Here is a 22,213-nt window from a genome sequence, read left to right on the forward strand (position 1 = left end):
TCACAACTTCGCAGCTGAAGACGCCATTTCAGGCCAGTGGTGTGAGAGGAGGGGGAATTGTGGAGGGGCTCATGTCCATCAAGGCCTCAGCACTGTTGGGAGCTCTGCTGTGTTATTTGTGTAAATCTGCTGCCTGATCTCTGATACTGATACTGGCACTCATGTCTTCTTTGACAGCCCTTGCCCCTCACAGGTCTTTTCTGCACTGGGATAGCGAGAGTTGGTGGGGTGTAGGATGCAGGTGTCAGGGTTTTCATGGCCACATGGCACTATCTTTTTTTTTCTCTCCTTTTTCTAATAGTTCCTCATGTTCTGTTCTCCCTTCCGACTGTTCTTGAGCATTGAGTGGAAATATTGAGAAAACCTGTGGCAGTGACTCTAGCATCTAACATTTGGAAACAGCTATTTTAAAGCCTATTAGTGTGCCTGCACAAGTGGAGTAGTTTTTCTCTATAACATCACTTCTGCAGAAATTAGTTTGCTATCTTTTCTCCTGTTGGGATTTGAAGGAACCTCCTGCTTCATGATTTTAGTTTGGATTTAGGTTCTACATGGGTGATTTTATATCCTGTGAAGGTTTTGTCTTTTTTCTCTTTGCTCACTCTTCCAGTTATTTCATTCCTGCTGAACAGCCTGAGTCTGCATCTCTTCTGTGAGGCACAGCTGATGACAATCCTGTAGCATAAAGCCTGACTATTTTAACACTTAGTTCTGTCTTTTCTCCTGTTTGCTAGTCCACGACCTTTCATGGAGAAACTTGGCAAAGCTCCTTGACCATTTCAGATTATTCCAGTAGACCTGTGACATACAACTTTTCTCTAAAAACCAGGCTGACACCTCCCTACTGTATCAGATTTATGTGTGTGTGTGTTCTCTTTTTTGTAATAGTGTCTTGTTTTCACCTGAAACCCTTTTTAAAACTGAGATCACGTTCCTGCGTTTTTCATTTTTCAGGCACAGGGCCAGTTTGAGTTTATGTGACATGTGTGTTACAGTTAATAGTTCAGCAGTTTCCTTTCACAGCCTCTTTAGACTTGTCAGAAGACCGCTGTCTGGTCTTCAGAATGTGTTACACCTCATTGCATTGACAGAGAGAGCTGAGACTTCATGGTGATTATGCACAAGAGATGGTGGGTTGGCTGTGAATGGCCTTGAAAATGAAGAAAAATTCATGTAGGATGGAGAAGGAGAATACAGTGGAAGATGTAAGATGGATGTTGTGGTAAAGGCAGCAAGTCAATAAGTAAATACTCTGTGTATGGAAATACTCTGAGATGTAAGAGTCCAAGTAAGAAGGGGAGGAGGCTACAGAGAATACGGCAGCAAATTCGCTGCCTTAGCTGAAAATGGCACAGCTTGAGTCACCAGCAATGTCCTGTGCTGGACCTGTGCGATGGAGAGGAGAATTGGAAGACAAGGAGATTCATTATCTGAAGAGAGTGGGCAGAAGTTCTGGGACAGGCTGAGCAGAGGTGGATGTGTACTGTCAGCACAAAGATAATAGCTGGGTAGTTGTGTGAACGAGATTTGAGAGATAAACTCTAGAGAGAGAAGAGGAAAGAACCAAGAGCTTGTTGAACCTCTAGAGAATATGAAAAGGTGGATCCTCAGAAGTAACATGCTGAAAGAGCAATTAGGGTGGTAGGAGGGAAACCAGCCCCTGGTGTGGAAGGTGGATTGAAGGAGACTGAGGATGGAGGTGGCAGAGAAGATCTGCAGGCAGGGATTTTTTAGGCAACATGTTGAGTGAATTCAGAAGGAGTGAAGAGGGATAAAACTCAAGGGATAAAAAACCAAAATGAAGTAGAAAAGCAGGAGAAATGATTGTGCCCCAGGCTGGCAATAAGAGGTGGAGTGTGATATGTGCTAATCCCGTCATCTGCATGTAGGTACATGTTGGGTGTATGATAGGGAAGGGTTGGACTGCACAAGCCTCTGTGTCAGTTCAGTAGTTCCTCCTTACTGAGAAGAAAACGCTGACTTGTTCTAAATGTTTAAGAACTAATGTGATTTCAGGTTTGACTGTAGGCCAGGACCAGAATAGTGTGGCATGCAAGTTAAAGGTGATCTGCAAAGAAGGAAAATGTATGTCTTATTTCACTTTTTCCACTTCAGAACCAAAATTTACAGGATTTCTGTTGCTTTGTCTTCCTTTAAAAACCAAGAGCCTCAAGATTATCTTGTTTGACTTTTCCCTATTTGCTGGAGATCTCCTTGGAGAATGTAGTCCAAAGCGTGGGCTGTTTAGCTCTTAGTTGCTATACGTGGGAATTTCAAGTCCAACAAAAAAGTCTCTTTCCTAAAACAGCTTGTTGGGTGTTTGAGTTCAGTATGAGTCCCAGGCTGACATTTCTATCCAAAACAAAAGTCTGGATGGGCAAAATAAGTGTCTTATTTTCACAAGTAGTTATTACACATCATTTTCTTGGAATCAGTACTACCAAAGCTCTAATGATGTAGTTGTCTGTAGCAATCACTGGTGAAGAAGGCTGGACAAGGCTCCGTGTAAAAACTGCATACAGAGTCTGAAAGGAGAGAAGGTCTTCGTCTCTGCTGCTTTTCTCTGTGAACTTGTGATCAGTGGACTTGTCCCTGTAGCAGATGAGCTTGATCACTGCAGTCTGCAGGTGGGGCGTAGCTGTCCCTAGTTCACTGAGAAGGAAAAACAACCCAGTACTTGTGAGCAATTCTGATTTCATTTGGGAAAGGTTACGCCTGTCTTGGATAGGAAAACGTGGTAGGGAGCCCGTTGCAGAGGTGTCCCTGACCCTTGTGCAGTGGTGCTCACTGAGGCGCTGGGTCTGTGGCCACAGCCTCTATCTTCCCTGTGGATGCTGAGGCCCAGCCCTGTTTGGCAGGAGGTCGTGGTGTGTCTGTAGGGTGGTGGGAGAGCCAGCTTTGCTAGTGGTGGAAGTTGACTGATGCAAATATCAGGGTCTCATTCACTTCAAATCAAACATGATTTATCCTACTTGGGTGACAGCCTTGCCATCAAAATAGCTGTGCCTGTGCTCCACTGTGCCTCTCTTAGCTTCTCTTGTCCTGTTTGTGTGTCTGGCCAGCATTTCCATTGTGAAGGTCATAGTGGAATTGAGATACATGTTTTTAGTGCCTCAGTGCAGAGGCTGGCCAGGCACAGGCCGCCCAAAGCTCAGCAGCTCCTGATAGTTGCTAGCCATGATGATATGGTTTTGTCTTTTTTTTTTTATTGCTAGAACTTGGAAAAATAGTAAAGGCAGGAACCAGCTGCGATTGTAGGAGCCACAAAGGGTAAAGGTGAGAAGGAAACATGCTATTACTGCTGTGGCTGTCTAGTCCTTGTGTTCTCCACCCACTTGCTGGGCTCCTGTGGCTCTGCAGAAACTGAGAGGTGAACAGTGGGAGAAAATTGGCTTCTTGGTGTGTGCTTGGTGCCACAGAGCTGTACTGCTGCTCTGGGAGTCAGCCCAGCTCCTGCTTGGGCTGGTTCCTGGAGCTCTGGGACAACTTGGATAATCAACCCTGGTACTCCATGTCCCAGTGCTTCCTTTGGGGACAGTATCAGTGTGTAGCTGTGCCAGCCAGGCTTTTGCAGAACTACAGATGTCAGCCACTGATTCTGTACTAAATCATGTTTTGTACACATTCACCATTTTGCAGTTGCTGGTAGCTTCATGACTCACTGTTGATAATTTTCTTAGCAGGGTAAGGAGTCACCTAAGCTGCTCTTAACACATCTGTTCTCCATTGCAGCCCGGGACAATAGAGCTGGACCCCAAGCAGGAGAGCAGTGGCCAGTCTGGCAGCTGTGTAGGGTATCACTTCCCTTACAATACTCTACGGAAGCCCATCTCTCAGAGCAGCATGGCAGACTGGGCTTCTAAAAACCTGAACATGCACACGCAGGGCATCTTCCGCCGAAGGATCTCCATCTCCAACATGCTGTCCTGGAACGGCGGCTCTATCAAAAAGCCAATGCTCATCACTAGCAACCGCACCATCAAAAAAGAGGCGTGTGAGATGTTCAAACTGGTGCAGAGCTACATGGGAGATCGTCAGACTCGCATGGACCAGAATCACGTGGCGCTGGTCACGGTCACCAAGTGCTGGAGCATGCAAGGTTTACGGGATGAGCTCTATATACAGCTGATTCGGCAGACCACAGATAATACGTGCTACAGAAGTCTGGCATGGGGCTGGGAACTGATGGCCATCAGTCTGGCCTTTTTCTCCCCATCACCCAAATTTCAGTCTTATCTGGAAGGTTACATTTATCGCCACCTTGACAGTGATGAAAACAGTAAGTGCTTCATGCATACCCACTCTGTTCCCAGCAGCATTCTGGTGGGTTGTGACACTTACTCAAGGTTGTCTGGTTTTCAAAAATACAGGTAGTCACCAGCCAGTGCTGTGGTTTATGTCAGTGAGCCCAGCACCATGTGCTGGGAAAGTTCATCCTTCCTTGACAGGATGAAGTTGCTACCAGCTCATCTCCCTGCAGTTCTCACTTGTGTCTGGCAAAGAAATGCCAGCCCTAGACTGTGCTCATCTCACCGATCAGCATGGCAAGATCAGCACTGAAAAGAGTGATTTGGACCTGCCAAGGGTCAACTCTGAATGTCTTCAACTCTGAAGACATGATTTACTTCAAAGCTCCTTAAAGCAGGCAAAAAAAAGGAGATGAATGTTAATACAGAAGTTTTTAAGGGAGCCATTGCAAACATTATGAACTGGCCTTAGCTTAGGAGATCGTGGAGGCTCTTGAAGGCTGCTGGCTTTTGTTGTGAGGAGATGTGATGTATCTGTCTTTCAGATACATCCTTGGGGACCATCCCAGCATATATTCAGTTATTACCCTAATTTTAAATTTCTACAGCATCCTGTGAGGGAAAAAAAAAAAAATCAAAACAAAACAGGTGCCAGCCTGGAGAGTATTTATTGGCTGATTTGTCACTATTTCAGCAGTGCTTTCTGTGTCTTCTCCAGTCTCAGGCAAGAAACCAGAGCACCCGTTTCCACTTGGGGCTTCAAATGCAAGTTAAAGCCCCTGCAGATCTCCAGGGCAGGTGCAGAATTTCTGCCCCTGCTAGTGAGTTCAGTGATGGAGCTGGCTCCTAGGGGCAGCAGTGATGCAGTGCCAACCTTTGCCTTCTGGCTTCCTGCTTGTAGCCTTAGTGTAGGGTTCCTTCAGTGAACTGCTGGGTGTGCAGCACTGGTTCGGGTTTTCATGAGGATCCTAAACCCTTGTCACTTCTCCCAAAAAACATTCCCTCCAGCTACACTTGGCCCAGGAGTGAAAAATCACCCTGCCAGCACTGGTGTCCAGGCAGCAAGGAGGAGTAATCTGAACTATTTGAGTGGGTTGTTCCTTCTGCTGGTATTTAGACAGTAAGTTTATTTAGGTATAAGCTTGCTGCCTGGAACCCCTTCTCAACTATTTGGCCATTTGGAGAAGCTGAGTGATGTTCTGGGCCCCTTGTTCAGATACATTTGTAGCTGGCTGTGGTAGAGGACCTTTCCCCGGGCAGACCTCCTCAGCTGGAGTTAGGCTGGCTATCATGTCTAAGGCCACTCTGGGCTTTGGTGTTTATCATTCCACATTATTAATCCAGAGCCTCTTGAATTTTCAGTTGCCCAGCGCATCAAGGAGCTTGTGGATCTGAAAAACAAGAAGAACTCAAAATCCAGGAAAAAGAGGAAACAAAACACCGAGGATGAAGGTAAAGGGAGGCACAGCATGCAGGGAGCCAAGAGGGAGAACTGCACTGACCTCAGACAGGCAGGGATACTGAGCTTCACTGAAAATCAGACCATTTCTATAAGTGCATCAACTTAGATTCAGGAAACTTTACTGCAGGTGGCCAGTGTGAGAGGTTTGACCAGAGCACAGTCAGCAGTGCGGGTGGCAGCTGGGCAGTACATGGGACAGGTAGCAGTGTAGCAGCAGTGGGGGACCCCCTTCACTTACAGTTGTGTGAGCAAAAGTATTTTCATTTGGTTGCAGATCTGGGGCTGTAATTCAATTGGTCTGTGTATGCCACGGAGTTTAGCATTCCAGTGCTAAAAGCCATGCAAGCAAAAGAACCTGTCTCGGTTGTAGTAGTGAATTTTGTAAACCACCACCCAACCTGAGGAGCTTTGGAGGGGACACTGATACATGGCAAAGAGCACTTCTCTTCAGGATTGGCTTCCCCATGTCCCTGCTTCCTGGACTCTGCAGCCCAGGGCTTGCAGTAGCATCTGTGCAGGATGAACAAGAGCTCGTGTATTCCCCCAGCCTCAGGTTTTAACTGCCGACTGCAGGATAATACTTCATCTGGCTGAAGCCTTGCTAGACAAAGTCCATTCAATTTTTTTTTACATTGCTTTCAGGAAACTTGAGCCAGCCCTGTGAATTCATATCAGGCAGCAGATTATATCATGTGGCCTCAGTGTTTTTAGTCCGGGAGAGCTGGAGTCCAGCTTCCTTCACTGGTGAGCCCTACCTGACGCCTGCAGGCGGGCGCATGAAACGTGAACACCGCAGCTGCACTCTCCTGCTCTGGCATTTCTGTGTCACTGCTCCCTCAAGGCACCTGCAAGTCTGGGGAAGTCTCTGAGGAGGCATCTTGGTCACAGCCCCTGCAGTAAGAGTGTCTGTGGCTTCTCTGTCTCCAGTGGGATTCAGAGTAGAGACCTAAAATTGCACAGAGGGATTATATTTCTTGTAGGGATATATGTCTTTTTTCTTTCCTGTTCAGGCCCAGGAGAATTCAGCCCATTCTGAGTCTTAGAAAAGTCATTTTGCTTGTGCTCAGAGGGACTTTGATACCTTTATGGGGCAACTCCCTGGAGATTGCTCTGTGCAGCGTATGCTCTCTCTGTGGGCTGATTGGGCTCTCCTGTGCAATTGCTTCTCTATATTGCCTGTGCTGGAGTTGTGCTTAGGGAGATAGAAGTAGTTTTTACATAAAAATAAATTTTAAAAAATTTCAGAAATTTATATATTTTTATATATATATATATATATATATATATATATAATGTTATGAAAAAGGCATGCCAGGATAACTTTATAAAGTTTCCAGAATGAAGCACTTGAAAATCAGAAGTGCCTTTGTGGCCTCAGCTGGGGCTCTGGTGACACGTCACATGCTGTTCCCTTCGCTGGACCCTCTCTGCTTTCTGGCACACAGACCTGCTCTGGCAGTGAACTGGGGCTTAAGAACAAATGAGCTGGTCTGCAGGCTCCTGCCAGCTTCTGCAAAGATGGCAAGGGGCACAGCAAAGGAGGCAGGAGGGCTGGCAGATCACTTGAACCAGCTTTTTCACAAGTGATTGATAACACTGAGGATTTTTTCTGGGGCCTGACCTCAGAACTGCACCTGAAGTGAAGGGAGATCCTGCAGGAACACACCAGGTTCTGTCTGCTGCTGGGCTGGAAAGGTCAGGCTTTTCCTTGGAACACTTACATCTGCTCCACCAGCCCTGCTTGCTGGACATGTGAGGGGTAGGTAGGATGCACCTCCCTGAATCTGCAAGACTTGTGAGAAGTTTGTTAGTAGATCTGAAATACTTAGATGCTTATGGATGTTGTAGCAGCAGTTTAGCAGAGAAATCTATAAGGAAATGAAATGCACTGTCTTCAAACAGAACTGAATAGTAGATATGTAGGCATGTATGTAAATACTTCAGCGAAAAATTGAGTTAAAGGAGTGATTTCACACACACACACACACACACACTTCCTTCAGTGCAGAGGCTTATAAGTGAACACTTAGGTGAGTAAACATTTATCATCTGACATGCACCCAAAGAAATTATTTAGAAGTTTCCCACGCTTACCTCTGCAATCTTCATTTTCTAGTGTTATTCTCTGTGAGTAAATGAAATATAAAGGTGGTGCAAGGTCTTCCCATGGATCAATAACCCATAGAAAGGCAGAAGAATAACAGGTAGAAATAAATCATGTGTTTTCAGATGGAGGATTGTCTGCTGATCCTGCAGGAATGTAGGCTGGGCTTTGGGTCTATACAAGGAGCAAATAATTGGCAGGCAGCTCGATGTTGGTACAAAATTATTCAGGACTGTAAAAACTAAAGGTGCGGAGGGATCTTACAAGGGTAACTGAGTGATCAAGCAGCAGAGAAAATTGTATCAACGAAAGCAGTGTGTATGGGAGATGTCCCTACCTGCACGTGCAGTGGTAGGCTCTTACGTAGCTGTTTCAAGGAGGGAAAGACATATTGTAGCCTGTATCTGAATTTCCAGAAATGTATACACAGTGCTGAGAAACAGTCAGAAGCCAAGCAGAGGATCAGGAGCTTGTGGAAAAGGGACAGAGAGCAAACCAGTGCTTGGCTGTAGTTGTGCTGTGCCTGCTCTGCGTGTCCTGCCTGTAGTCCCTCCTGGGCTGATGAGTGTGGCAGGGGAAGCCCCCCAGGAGCTGAACCTGGAGGAGAGAAGAGAGAAGGTCAGTGGGCTGAAGAAAACTGCAGGTCGCCTGGGAAGAGCAAGAGGAAGAATATTTCTCATTGTCTGTTGTAGCAGAAGAATTGGAAACCACCTGGTTTTGTTGTTGGGCAGCAGGCTGAAGAGCACACTGTCCTGAAGCACAAAATTAAATCATTAAGAGTCAGCAAAGTAGAGTTTTGTGCAGGTTAGGAGCATAAAGGGGTTTAGGAAGAAATGGGACAGATTCGAAGAAGGGCAGTTTGTCAGTTGATGGTTAATGATTCAGGTGCAGCACTACCTCAGGGTGTCTCCCACCTGCTGTTAGCTGAGAGATCTTTGTAGGGGAATACTAATTTTTCAGGCATCCTGTATCTGTTCTTTATCCTCCTGGTGGCAGATGCAGGTGCTGACTCATAGGGCCCCTTGGGCTGACAAAGCATGGCGTTTGCCACATAGGGAATGGTGATAGAGCAGCACTGCTGGGATACAGAGGGACACGCTGGTGGTGTGAGGAAGAGGGGCTGAAACACTGCCACAAAATGGGGTGGCTGGGGCAGATCTAAGCCAGGAGAGTGGCACTGGTGCAAAGCCTAGCTGAGCTGTTCAGGAGGCACCTACCCCTGTGCTGAAGAGCACAGCAGGATGGGGCCCCGGTCTGAGAGCCTGCTCTGACTGTGCCAGGCTGAGGTCCCTGAGAGGTCACGGTCGATCAGAGAAATACCCAGACAGTACGTGTCCTGTGGCCAGGTCCTGAATCCACATTGTTTGCTGCATTTTTTAAGACATTTTTTGGCAGGAGAGCATTCAGGGCTGTTCCAGAAGGTATATTCCTGCATGTGCCTTGCCTGGATTTTAACTTGTTATAAAAGAATAGATTCTTTGAGAAGCTCTTCACATGTGTTTTAGGCCAGCACATGGAAAAATATTTTCGTTTGCAAACTATTTTTCACTGTGTGGGTTGTTAGTAGTTTTCTATTTCCGAACTCCTGGGGCTACTGTGTACCACAGGAAATAACAGATCAACTTGGATTTCACAGATTCATGATGTGCTCAGAGAAGTGGAATTGCCGTCAGTGTTAGCCCTTTCCAGCCTGTCCCTGCGCCGAGGGGTGTGAGCTGGGGATCGGAGGGAGCACCAGGCCTGCTGGTTAGAACTGACCCTGTGTGATGAGCTGATGCCAGCAGCCTGCCTCAAAGCTGAGCCTTTTAAAAGCAGCCAGATGGTCAAGTCAAGCCACTGGTTTGGAAAAGCAAAGGCTAAACCTAAATTCTGCTCATCTCCCTCGTGTTTCCCTCTGCAGCTCCCCACTTGCCTCACAGCCTCTCTGCATCTCTTTGCGGATCTGTCTTGCTCTGCACATGCCCCAGGAGCGCTCGTGTGGAGCCGGTGGCTGCTGCTGCAGACAGGGAGGTGTGAGGCTGCAGAGCTGGGCGTCCTGTGCCCGCTGCAGCAGTGCCTGTCACCCTGTTCCTCAGGCCTCCCTCTGCTTTTTTGGTCATTCAGGTCACAGAATCACAGAATCGTCTCGGTTGGAAAAGACCTTGAAAATCATCCAGTCCAGCCGTTAACCTAGCACTGACCATTCCCAACTCCACCAGATCCCTCAGCGCTATGTGGACCCGACTCTTCAACCCCTCCAGGGATGGGAACTCCACCACCTCCCTGGCCAGCCCATTCCAACATCTAACAACCCGTTCTGGAAAGAAATGCTTCCTAATATCTAGTCTAAACCTTCCCTGGTGCAACTTGAGGCCATTCCCTCTTGTCCTATCGCTTGTTACTTGGTTCAAGAGACTCATCCCCAGCTCTCTGCAACCTCCTTTCGGGTAGTTGTGTAGAGGGGGATGAGGTCTCCCCTCAGCCTCCTCCAGACTAAAAACTGTCCATGGGCAGTAATGGGTCCAGCCCTTTGTGCATGGGGCAAGTTTAGTTTTCAGTTTATTTGCTTAAAATTTGGTTAGCTCCATGCATGACCCTGTCAACCCCCTCTGGGTCAGAGGCTGCAGCTTGGTCTTGTTGAGAGCAGAACGCCTTGCTGCAGAAAGTGCAGGATGTAGGTTTCAGGCTTTTCCCAGGCTCAAGGAGCTTTCTGGGAAAGTACAAAACAGGCTTCAAGCAAATGTCTCTGACTGCTGCCCACGCATCAGCCATGCAGGCTCTTCAACGCAGCCGGTTCCTTTGCAAACCTTGTTAAACTCTTAGGGTGATTATGGGTTTCATGGTCTAATTACAGTGTGAAAAAACATTTCCTATTATTAGTTTTGAATATGCTGCCTCCCGCATAATTGTTGTGATGCAAAGACATGGTCCAGTTTTTTTCCCATTCTCTCCTTTGTGAAGCAGATGACAATTTGCATCGGGGTGTGTCTGCACATTTTATCAACAGAAGACATAACCTGGAGTAGTGAAGCATCACAAAGCAGCTCATTGGGTTTGTTTTCTTTAATCCTCAGACATTTCTAGTATAAATCATGCCTGGGATTTAGCAGGATTTTTGCATATGGGAAATATTTTCCTTTAGATATTCCCAAGAGAGAGAAATTCCTAAAACTGACTTTCCTTCCCCTTGCCTGTGGGAGAGGGGAATGCTGTTGTATCTCCTTTGGCATTGCTCCAGCATTACAGAGAGGCTCCGCTCCAGCTGTCAAGCAGATTGATTGAGGCAGGGGGTGCTCGTTTTATTGTGGGGAGCCAAGGACTGCGGTTTGTCTGGCTGAGAGGAGAATGGGGGAAAGCTCATCTCTCACCTTCGCGAATTCTTGTTCTGCTTGGGAAGAGCTTGTCCTCCCTCTGCATTGAGAGGATTTGAGGAACTCCAGGCTCCTGACCAGCTTACCTAAGCCATAGGGTGTGTGAAAGGCTGATCTGAAATATGCAGCATCTGACCAGAATGTAGATTTTTAAAGCCACAAGTATTTTGAACTTTGCTGCGAGCTTTGAGCCTGGCAGGGAATCAAATAGGGCAGATATATTCACTGCTTTCAGCAAGCAATTTGGGTTTGACTCGAAAAAGAACAAAAGGCCAACAGTTTTGGAAAAACTCTCCCAGCAATCAGTGCTCTGTCAGTGCAAACATTTCTCTTGGTGTCACGGGGGGATTAGCTCTGTGAATCCTGGCTCCACTCGCCCTCAGAGTTCACTGAACGAAGCGCAAGCAGAGCAGCTGTTCTTGCAGAGGGCTGCACTTCCCAAGCTCTGGCATGTCCAATTTTCCTCGTATCACAGATCATGCCTGAGCCTCATGGTACAAGGTTGGATTGGAGGATGCTGCAGGCAGGAGAGTGAGGAACCCTTCTGCAGGGCTTTGGGAAGATGGGAGACCCTGCCCCCTTCCTGTACCTCCCCTTGCACCCTGAGCTCACTCTTGGTGCTGGTGTTGCCTCTCCAGCCCCACACACCTCTCTCTGCTGCTGCCTCTCTCACTAGCCCAGGACTGCAGTTCTTGAATTGTAAACAATTTGTTTAAAACACTGAAATCTCTCCTGGCAGGAGGCTGGCTCTGCCTGCTCTTTGGCTGAGATATGGCAATATGTAAATATTCAGCTCTGTGTCTGAGAGACATATAACTCCAGCCATGCCGCCAGGAGTGAGGACTCACGCATGCGTGTGTGCCTGGGCTGTGAATGCCAAATGGGCACCTTGTGTTGAGTCAGGACAGGGTCAGGCTGCCTGTGCAGAGGCAGGGATCTGTAGGAGTGAGGCCAAGAGGTGCAGAGCTATGAGTCAACTCAGAAGATGAATCCCTCCAAGCCCAAGCACCGAATTGCATTGATGCTGCCTGCCATGGGGCTACAGGGCCAGGAGGCTTCAGGGTGCTCGGTGTGAGGTTTCAGCAGCCTCTCTGCCCTCCCCGCACAACAGGCCGTGCAGAAGGAGGGTGGCTGTTTGTGCTGGTGTGAACTGCTGCACTGGTGCTCTCTGAAGGGCTCTGGTGTGGCGGGTGCATGGCGCTGCGGGCTGACACCTTGTTTTTCCTTTCCGCCAGGTCTGCCCATCAGCACCTACGCCAAATACTGCTACCGGAAGCTACAGAAAGTAGCTGTCACTGGAGGCAAAAAGGTGAGTGGCTGCCCTGGCTCCAGGGCCTGTAGGCCTGCTGCCCAGGTCCCAGAGCAGCTGGTCCCATGACTCTCAAAGGTCACCACTGACTCAGTGATAGGAAATGGAGACAGAGCGAGCCGGTGAGGCTTGTTCAGAGGTTGTCTCCCCATGAACATGTGGGAGGATGCTCCTGTGCAGGTCCCGCCACCCTCCTGGCAGACAGCAGCGCCTGACGTGCTGGCAGCCATGTGGCTGGTGCTCCCTGGCCTTAGGGGTGTGGAGGACAAACCTGTTTCCCTGTCTCCATGGTAAGAGGGGGATGCCCAATATTTGGTTTCTTCAAGTGAGGGAAGAGTCTCCCTTTGCCACTGAGAACTTGCATGGGCCAGGTCTTGCAGCTGGATTAGTGCAGGGTTGTTCATTCCCAGTTCAAAAAAATCACACAGTGGAGATGGCTGGCGTGGGGTGGGGGGAGCCTCTGTGCTCTGCGTTATCTGGAAATCGTCCGTTCTCCCTTTCCTCTGCATGGTTCTGCGTGAGGCTGTGAAAGCTGGCAGGGCGCCTTAGCCTGTCTGTCCTAGGTCTCTGAGCCAGATCCGGTCGTCTTTTATTTCTGCAAATCCCTCTGGGGCCTCCCTGCCATCTGGACTCCATGTACAGCGAGCAAATAGCTGAAATACCTCGGGAGGGGTGAAGGCTCCCGGCATCCCTGTGGAGGCAGGACAGGAAACGTCCTGACGTGCATCGCAGGCAGCCCTGCTGGCTGCCACCCTCCCAGAGGCTGGGGGGAGCTTTCCCCTCATCGTGCCTCTCGCTTGGCTGCGGGGTTGCTGGGCAGCCTGTCACCCCCGTGACAGCACTCTGTGTTTCTGGAAATCGCTGCCAGGGGAGGCTCAAAGCTCCTTTCCAGTGTCAGTGTCTTTCAGAAGCAACAGGTCCTGGTGCTTGCTTTTCAGAGGGCTTTAGCACCTCTGAGAGCAAAGCTTTCCCTGGAGTTGCACATACCTGGAATTCCCTCTCCAGAGGGCTGTTAGCTGTCCCGTGGCCAAGCGCTTGCCCAGTGCTGGGCCAGTGTCCATGTGCTTCTGCTGACCTCACCATGGCCAGGGACAGGCTGGGCTCCATCCTTCCTCCCCCCACACCAGCAGGTAGAGCTACAGCTGGAGCAGAGCCCCTGACATGCAAAACACATCAACAAAATCCTTGCAAAAACAGCCCAAACTCTCCAAACTGGACTTCTGCCAAAAGGCAGCAGCTTCTCTGCTTCTTTTTGGCCTGATGACTTGAACTCCCCCTGATTCTAGGAGGTGGAGGCTGCAGAGCGAGAGCTGTGCTGCCAGGAGGCCAGCGAGGTGTCCATGTGCATGGGCAACCCTCTCCATCCTGGCTGCTCACCACCACTGTCCCCAGATCACAGTTTGTCTGGGCTGGCTGTGCCACAGCTGCACTGAGCTCTTCTCTGTCCTCAGGGCCTTCGTAAACCAACAGTGGAAGAGATAACACATGCCAGGAATGCCATTGTGACGCCATCGCTCTTCGGCAGCTCTCTGGAAGAAATCATGCTGCGGCAGCAGGACATGTACCCGGGTAACAAGCTGCCCTGGGTGCAGACGCAGCTATCGCAGCAGGTCCTGGCTCTGGGAGGAGAACAGACAGAGGGGATTTTCAGGTGAGCCTTTGGGGCACTATGTCACCTTTGAGCCACCCATGTGTCAGTCCTCAAAGCCAAGAAGTCAAGATTGACCTCCATGTGCTTCCCCTTCCCTGAGAATAGTATTCTGCCATGCATCAGACAAAACCCAACCTTTCCCAGGTTCAGGAATCACCTCTTAAAGTAGCATTAGTCCATTTGAATGCATTAGTACAGAGGGGACAGCATACATGTGACTTGAACTATTTAGGACAGCACGTACCCAGGCAAGGCATTGAACTTCCATCAACAGTAGTAGCAGGCCAATGCGGGGAAGGGACAAACTCTTGGGTCCCTGTCAGAGCAGTTCATCAAATGCAGCACATCAGCACTGATGATGCACAAAACATGAGTCGAAACACAAAGAATCTTATGGTGAACACCGGGATTCTGATTTGGGTTTGGGGTTTTTTGTTTTATTTAAGATTTATGCTAGTTTTTCAGTAGCTAAGCTTGATGTAAGGTACCTAGCAAAAGACTCAGCTTTGCCTTGTAAAGGTTTCTAGTATCTTGGTATATTTAGCCCGAGATGCTTCTGATCTTTGGACTGAACATGGTGCAGAGAGGCCTAGTTGATAGTTGATGTCTGAGCTGGTGGGAAGGAGACAAGTGTTTCTTCTACCCCCACTCTAAAGCTGTGTCTAAAACCAGGCAACCTGTCCTCTCTGAGGAGCTGCTTCTGGTGCGTGCTCCCTTCTCCCTGGGGCCCCAGAAGGAGCTTCAGAGCCATGGTTTGCCAGCCAGCTGCCACAGCAGGCACATTGCCCTGCTCACTCTCTAAAGCAGCTTTGCTGTGTCTCTGTTTGCAGGATACCTGGTGACATTGATGAAGTCAATGCGTTGAAGTTGCAGGTGGATCAGTGGAGAATCCCAAGCAACCTCAGTGACCCCAACATCCCAGGTACGTGCTGCAGCCTCCACCGCGGTGCAGTGCAGGGGGGAAGGTACAGGAGCAGCCCAGGAGATGTGCTGCTGCCTGCGAACATGTACACAAGCTGTCTTCACCAACTGAGTTTCCATTCTGTGCCTTTCCACTGCCTTTCCAAATACTGCCCATATGAAAACCACCGAGGGCAGTAGGGGAAGCCCTGCCTCCAGCTGGCTCTGGTGCAGTGAGGCTGTGCACGCAGGGCAGTGCGGAGTGGCTGGGGGTCATTGGGAGCAGTACTCCAAGGTCTCACTGTCCTCTTGTTTAGGTGGCTCCGGAGCCACTTCTGGAGGAGCAGGTAGGTAAGAGTAAGTGTTTCCCTCTAACGGGCCAGTTTAGCTGCCTGAGAATTTCAGAGCCAAGACTGAAATAAGGTGAAAGAGCACAAGTGCAGAATCCCTTCTCTGCCCTCTGTTTCCTGGGGCATTGTCTCGCTGCCAAGTTTGCCTCTGAAGGTGGTGGGGAGGTAACCAGAGCTGTTCTCATGCACCCTGCTTTCTGCCCAGCCTCTCTTCTCAAGCTCTGGTATCGGGAACTGGAGGAGCCCGTGATCCCCCAGCAGTTCTACAAGGAGTGTATCAGCAACTATGAGAACCCTGATGCTGCTGTGGCCGTGGTGCAGCTTTTGCCAGAGCTCAACAGACTGGTGCTGTGTTACCTCATACACTTCCTGCAGGTAGGCAGCCCCGCAGTCCTGTGCCCATGCTGCCAGCCAGGAGCCCACGGGGCACAGAGAGTGGCACAGCAGTAGTGGCCGTCGGCAGGGTTGTGGGACCTCTCGCCTGTATTGAAGGTGGGATTGATGGAGCGGGGGTCAGCTGGCCTTGTCCCTTCTGGAAGCAGTAAACCATGTTCCTGATCTTGTAGAGCGTGGGGCCAGTCCCAAAGGTTAAGATCTGCAAGATATTCCCTGTCTGCTGAGGCTCGCATGCTGTCAGCTGTGTCGGAGCACAGTAGTCTTCCCCCATGAACGTGTGGCTGTTGGGGCACTGTCCTTCAGGGAGGCCACAGCTCTGCTCTGCTCACACCTCTTCTTAGGCCATGTGTTTGGAGTCTTGCCCATTTTCACTGCTCCAGCTGAATGTCTTTATTATCTGCAGATCTTTGCTCAGCCATCAAATGTGGGCAGGACCAAGATGGATGTGAACAACCTGGCTATGGTGATGGCCCCCAACTGCCTGCGCTGCCAGTCTGATGACCCTCGCATTATCTTTGAGAACACGCGCAAAGAAATGTCCTTTCTTCGCATGCTGATAGTGCACTTGGACACAAGCTTCATCAAAGGGCTGGTCTGAGCCGCTGGGGTCCGAAACATTGCTCTGAGGAGTCGCTGGGTGCCCGAAGTCTTCTCCCCTCTACTTAGGTTTCTTCTATTGTCCTTGCTGTTGTCACGCCCTGGGTTGGCCCCTGAGCATCTCCTGGCATATGACCTCAAGGACAAGAACATTTGACAAGACACTCCTGGAAGACTCTGGCAGTTCAGCACCAGAAAGTCCTTGGACATGCCAGGCCAGATTCAGTGGTTCATGGCCTTCCAGTCTGTGTCAGAGGTGGGCAGGCCTCCTCCTTGGAGCTGCAGGACTGGTTGCTCATTTAAAGGGCTGTGACATCTGTGAGAAATTGCTGCCTGGGGCAGTGAGACCGTCTTCCTTCTGGAGGCAGAGCTGGCTTCAGGTAGCATGATATCACTCCCTTGTAGTGGCATGAGCTGGTCCTGGGGGAGATGCTGCCTCACTGGGGATAATCCCACTGCCGTGGAGCCAGCCTGGTTCACTTCTGCAGGCTGTTGGAGGTGTGAGTGCTGTTCTGACACCCCAGGATGCTGTTGGTAGAGGGATATAAAGGTGCCAGGGGTTCACAGAGGCAGAGCAGTTCCTCGGACTGACCTGATCAGCGGAAGCACGTTGCAGCCCAGGGAGAGGTGTTTGAGCCTCTGCTGCTGGTGGGTGGAGAGGCTGACAGCCGACAGCTGGGAGCCCTGGCAGGCCGGATCCACACAGCATCCACCTCGCCTCCTTTAGGCAGCTGCAGAGCTGCACAGCAGCATGCGGCCAGCATGTGGGACCAGCCCTGTGCTGAGCTAAACCAGCATCCACCCGTGGGGGCTGGGGACAGAGGAAGGCCACACACCTGGCAACAAACAGATAAACAACCTCTTTGGCATCCTCCTAATGAGGGCCATATCCTCTGCAGGGGTAATCCCAGCAGCCTTGCAGCCCCTTTCTGCTACAGGCAGCGTGAGCCAACACCAGCTTTCACGAAGAGCATCTGAGACTGCTCAGAGCAGCCTCCACGGCTCCAGCCTGGTACCACATCCTTCCCAGACCCCTCTGCTGAGGACCCAGTACCTGTTTTACCCACCTTCCTAGTTAACCCCGGGTCTAAAGAAAGCTGGGAAGGCCCTCAACAGTAAGTGCTCCTGTACGTGGATGTACCCTTCCAGGCAGAGCAGCAGCATTGCTGTGTACTTGTGGAATGCCGATACTGTCTGGAGTCAGCAGTGGCACCTGTGCTCTGCCCACCAAATTGCCATGGGAGTTGCAGAGGGCGAGGGAAGAGGCAGGTCTGAGCAGCTGAGGTGTGGTGGAGCCTGTGCAGGGGTGGTGTCAGGCAGGCAGCAGTGTTCTTCCTTCTGCTGTTAAACCCCTGTGGCTTTCTGTGTGCCACTAGAAGTGAGGCACAGCAAGGACAGTGTCTTTCAGAGGCAGCACATGGATTTCTGCTCCCCCCCCCCGCTCCCCTGCAGCTTCCAGATGCTGTTGCATGTTCCTTAGTAAGTAGCAGTTTCTAATTCTGTGGCATCCTCGTGTTACTCTTCTCCTCCTTTGAAGTGTTTTCCCTGCTGGAGGCAGGTCTGCGGCAGAAAGCTGTGTGTTGGGGTTACTTACGCAATGCTGTCTGCTGATAGCATCCAAGGTTGCATTTGCATTTCTGCATCCTCCTCCCTTTCAAGTGGGGACCTGAGATCATCCTCTCCTGATTGCAGTGGGGAGCTGAGCCCTGCCAGCAGTGAGGCTTAAAGCTGATGTCTGAATCTGTACCAAAAGTTGGGGCATAAGATGCCAACATGCAGAATGCCCCGAGCCTGCTGGCTGCTTGCGTCTCTGGATGTGTGTGAAGGGAGTTTCCAGGGCACTTGTCTGCTGGGATGAACTCCACGGTGGGAGTTCAGTTTGTGCCCAGCTGAACACGGGTTGTGGTTCCTCTCCTTGTACCAGATGGGCCAGGAAATCTCGCTCCCATGTCAGGATTAGCTTTGTTGAACATACCCCCCAAAATGTGCCAGGATCTGTTTTACATACCCATCCCATCTCATCCCATCCCAGCGCTTCAAAGCCGTTCAGCTCAGTTTGGCCTTCTGAAGTGCTGAACAACTTGCACTTCAGATGTGGGGCTACTTTCCCAGAAATGTAGAGACAGGCAGGGGGTTACTGGCTCTGCCATACTATACTGAAATTTGAAGGGTTAAACAGGCTCAGGGTGCCACATCCTGCCCCCGCTGTGCACTGGAGCAGCCGTGTGGTGCCTGTGGGCTCTTGGGGCTGCAGGTGCATGTGCCTGTGTCGGGCTTTGGCTGCAGCCGGCCACCACATAGCTGATCCATGTTATTCCTTGCATTTAGCTGTAGCAGTCAATCAAACCATAGGCATCTGCTGCTATTACAGATGAATGCTTCTTGCCAGGGCTGTAAGATAGGCTAATCAATGACACTGGATATTATTTACCAACAAATTTGTAAATATGAATCAGTAAAGCAGCCTCTCCTCTGTTATAATAATAAATGCAATCTCCATGGTTGTCTCTTGTCTTTTCTGTGAATTTCTGAAGCATAATCATGTCTGCCCAAAGCTGCAAGTTTCAGCCTTGATGTCAGTGGTCATAAATAACATTTGGGAATCAGCATGCTGTACGTACTTGGAAACCAAGCTGTGGGCTGGTTCTGTTCTTAACTCTCAGGCAGCTACTAAGGGACACTCAGTGAAACTTGGAAGAGAATGGGTTAAACAGATAAAGGACAATACTTTACACAGGAGCTTCTGGAGCCTTTCAGGGTCAAAAAAGTGTTAGAGAACTTTATGGGCAGTATCTCCACAAATGGGCAGTCAGAGGATGAAAGGGATGTACTGCAGGAGGGGGCCACCTCTGCTTCCCCTGCATAGTCTCTGCTGTTGGAGATGTGGTTAGATTGGCTGTTGGGCTGACCCACCTGCGACATCTTTATGTTTACACTGGAGGATTCTCTGATTTTTCCTCCGTCCCTGCTCCAAGGAGCAGCTGTGAGCAGTCTGCATTGTGCTCCAGACTTGGGCTTGTTGCACAGGGTGGTGGGGCTGCAGCCCCTTCAGCCACGCTGTGACAAGTGACTGTCCTGGGTCTTGCCAGTGCCGCTGGTGCTCTGGGGGTGGGTCACATCCTGGCAACGCTGGGAAGAGACGGTGCACTTCAAGCAAAGCTGCTAAGGGCAGCAGATCAACATCACCTGTGCTGGCCTAATCACTGGGGCTGCACACCAACCCTGCTGGCAGGAGGGTGGTAGGTGGCTCGTAGCCTTAAGGAGAGGGCCAGTAACAAGTGAGAGCAGAAAGAAAACCAATGCCATCATAACCTCACGCAGCCCTTTCCCAGGTGACTGGCTGTAGTCTGGTGTCTACGTGTTCCCCAAGGCTTTGCTGTGAAATGAGCTGATTTTGGTCAAATTGCATGTGGAACGTCCAAAGCCCCCAAACCCCAGAGACTTGGGCTCACTCCTGCAGTCACCTTGGCCTGATGCCTAGATTGCTTAAAACGTCAACATCAATGACCAGAGTAGCAACTGGGGCCGTAACAAGCTTGTGGTTTGTTCTCTGGTTCCAGCAGCAGCGCAGTGTGTGCCAGAGGGCTGCTTGGGACACAGCTCACTCATCTTTGGCTTCTTGTAGAGAGGAGGCACCTGCAGCTTGTCCAAGACCTGCCACTGGTCGTGGAAGTGTAACGTGTCCCGATGGGGCCAGCACCCTTGTGGTTCTGGGTACTTTTGCTGGTGCTGTTGAATTCCCAGCCAGTTTAAGTCTTTTCACAAAGCCTGGCATGAGGTTTTTGCTGTCTGCAATCATGTCCTGGGAGTCTGCAAGCAAAAATGGTAAAAACAATTATCCCAGATAGAGATTGCAGCTGATAGACACCATGCACTCAGGTCTGCTGTCCACATTCTACCCCAGCTCCTGAAGAGTTTGGGCAGCTCTTGGGGGATCGCTGGTGGGTTTTGAACTTCTCTGTTAGTTCAGCTTTAGATGGAGGAAGGTAGGGCTCAGCTCTGGCAACTCCTTGGTGGTTTATAGGATGTGGCAACCACGAGGCTGCTCATCTGCCACCCCCCCAGTAGAGAAGCTTCCTGCAGTTTCCCCTCTCCTTGCAACTGTGAGAGGTCTCCCTCTTCCTGGCCCACCAGAGATACTCTATTTCTCCTTCAAACCAGAGGTGCCCAGAGAGTGTACAACATCGCAACAAATCCAGAGCAGTGGAAGGCATGTTTTTAGCCTAATCCTCATGTCGAGCTTTGCACCAGAGGAAGAGACATGCCTGTGGCAGGAGTCCTGCAGCACCGGAGAGGGGCAGAGACGGGGGGTCCCTGTCCTGATGTTGCCCGAGTGCAGGTTTGATGTGGCTGCAGCAAAGCACTGGCAGATGTGGCAGAACTGTCTCGTGGAGACAGCGCTGAGCTGGGGCTCTGCAGAGCAGGGCTCGGGCTCGGGCACACCCATAGACTGTCTGTGGCCAACCATCAGCGGTACGATGGTGAGAGCTGATGTAGCTGCTGAGCATTGCTGGCTTTTAGAGCTCCTGGGGTCCTGTAGTATTTGTCAACCACAGTTAATGGTGGAGAGAACTGGGTGTGGGTGCAGGCAGCTGGGGAACCACCTCAGGCATCAAAAGGGCATGGGGAAAAGCTGAGGCCTTCAGTGGACCACATACAGACCCTGCTGGAGTTGAGTGCTTCCAGGTGGCCATGCATGAAAATTTTTGGGATACATTGAGTCATTCATCAGCTGCACTTTTCCTGTCAAAGCACCAGCTGGGGGCACCAGCTGAAGACTCTGCTCAGCCTGCAAGGGTTTGAACCTGTGTCTCCCAGGGGCTCCTCCTGCCCTGGCCTCCACCTGGAGCTTCCTCCACCCCACAGTCAGAGCCACCCCACTTTGTCTGAAGTGTTTAGTGTTTATTGGCACTGTAAAGGGAGCTTAGGACTGAGGGCTGTGTGACCTCAGCTGTCAGGGACCATCAGGGGTGGCGGGATTCAGGGCCCAAAGCCACGAACGTATTCAGAAGCCCAAGACCAAGGCTGGTCTTATAAGATAGTACTTCTCCCAAAGGAGACCCTAATGTCTTATCTCAGCTCGTCTCCACTTGCAGCCCCAATTCCTCCATCCTGCCTGTGCCAGGTCTGGTGCTTCATTCAGATCACAAGCAACAGGGGACGCCAGGTGGGTCATGGTGGAGGATGGAGGGGGAACAGGGCCATCTCCTTTGAGGGCAGTGAGCTACTGGATTGCTTCAGCTGTGAGGTACAGCTTCCCCTGAAGTGACCTGGCCTTGGTGCCTGCCAGGGAAGACAAAGGTGCTGCAGTTGCAAACGGTACGCAAATACTGGGCTGGGGTGTCCCTGCAGTTGTGAGCTGCCTCCCCACTCGCAGGGCGGGATATCCACTCGAGAGCATGGGACAGCCAGGCCCTGTAGCACGAGGGCCACAGAAGGGCCTATAGAGCAGGGTCTCCATCTGCAGGCAGACAGCCCCGAAGAGGGTAAGATGAAATGGGCTACAGCCTCCCTGTACTCCCACTTGAATCAGTCTAGGTGCAGTGATGCGGAAGTGCCCGCTTGTTTGCACATCCCTCCCATGCCACTCCACGATGGGGCTGTGCCTGCCCTGGCCAAGGGCTGAGGGGGGACATCCTTCCCCGGAGATCTGCAGCCTGTTCCCAGCCTCTCTGGATGCTCTGGCCAACAAAAAAAGGGTGAGAGACCATGTCCTGCGGTAGAAATTGCCCAGATGAAGACTGCTGTTGTGTCGGAGGCACAGTGGCTTGCCGAGTCCCTCGTCTCATCCGTATGTGCACCCTGGGACCAGCCTGGAAGTCAGCCAGACCTGGGGGACCTCCAGCA

General features: G+C 50.6%; 1 protein-coding gene across 1 annotated transcript in view; it reads left to right on the plus strand.

Annotated features, from left to right (window-relative positions):
• Positions 1-18,867, plus strand: part of LOC141966823 (rho GTPase-activating protein 39-like) — a 56,809-nt gene extending 37,942 nt beyond the window's left edge. The window contains exons 4-10 of the mRNA XM_074919977.1: positions 3,733-4,279; positions 5,610-5,699; positions 12,399-12,472; positions 13,924-14,123; positions 14,954-15,045; positions 15,579-15,748; positions 16,173-18,867. Coding sequence (XP_074776078.1) covers positions 3,733-4,279; positions 5,610-5,699; positions 12,399-12,472; positions 13,924-14,123; positions 14,954-15,045; positions 15,579-15,748; positions 16,173-16,367 — 1,368 coding nt within the window. The 3' untranslated portion in view covers positions 16,368-18,867. The remainder of the gene's footprint in view (positions 1-3,732; positions 4,280-5,609; positions 5,700-12,398; positions 12,473-13,923; positions 14,124-14,953; positions 15,046-15,578; positions 15,749-16,172) is intronic.
• The last annotated feature ends 3,346 nt before the right edge of the window (positions 18,868-22,213 follow it).

Source organism: Athene noctua, chromosome 16 (assembly GCF_965140245.1).
Source record: "Athene noctua chromosome 16, bAthNoc1.hap1.1, whole genome shotgun sequence".
Classification (NCBI taxonomy): Eukaryota; Metazoa; Chordata; class Aves; order Strigiformes; family Strigidae; genus Athene; species Athene noctua.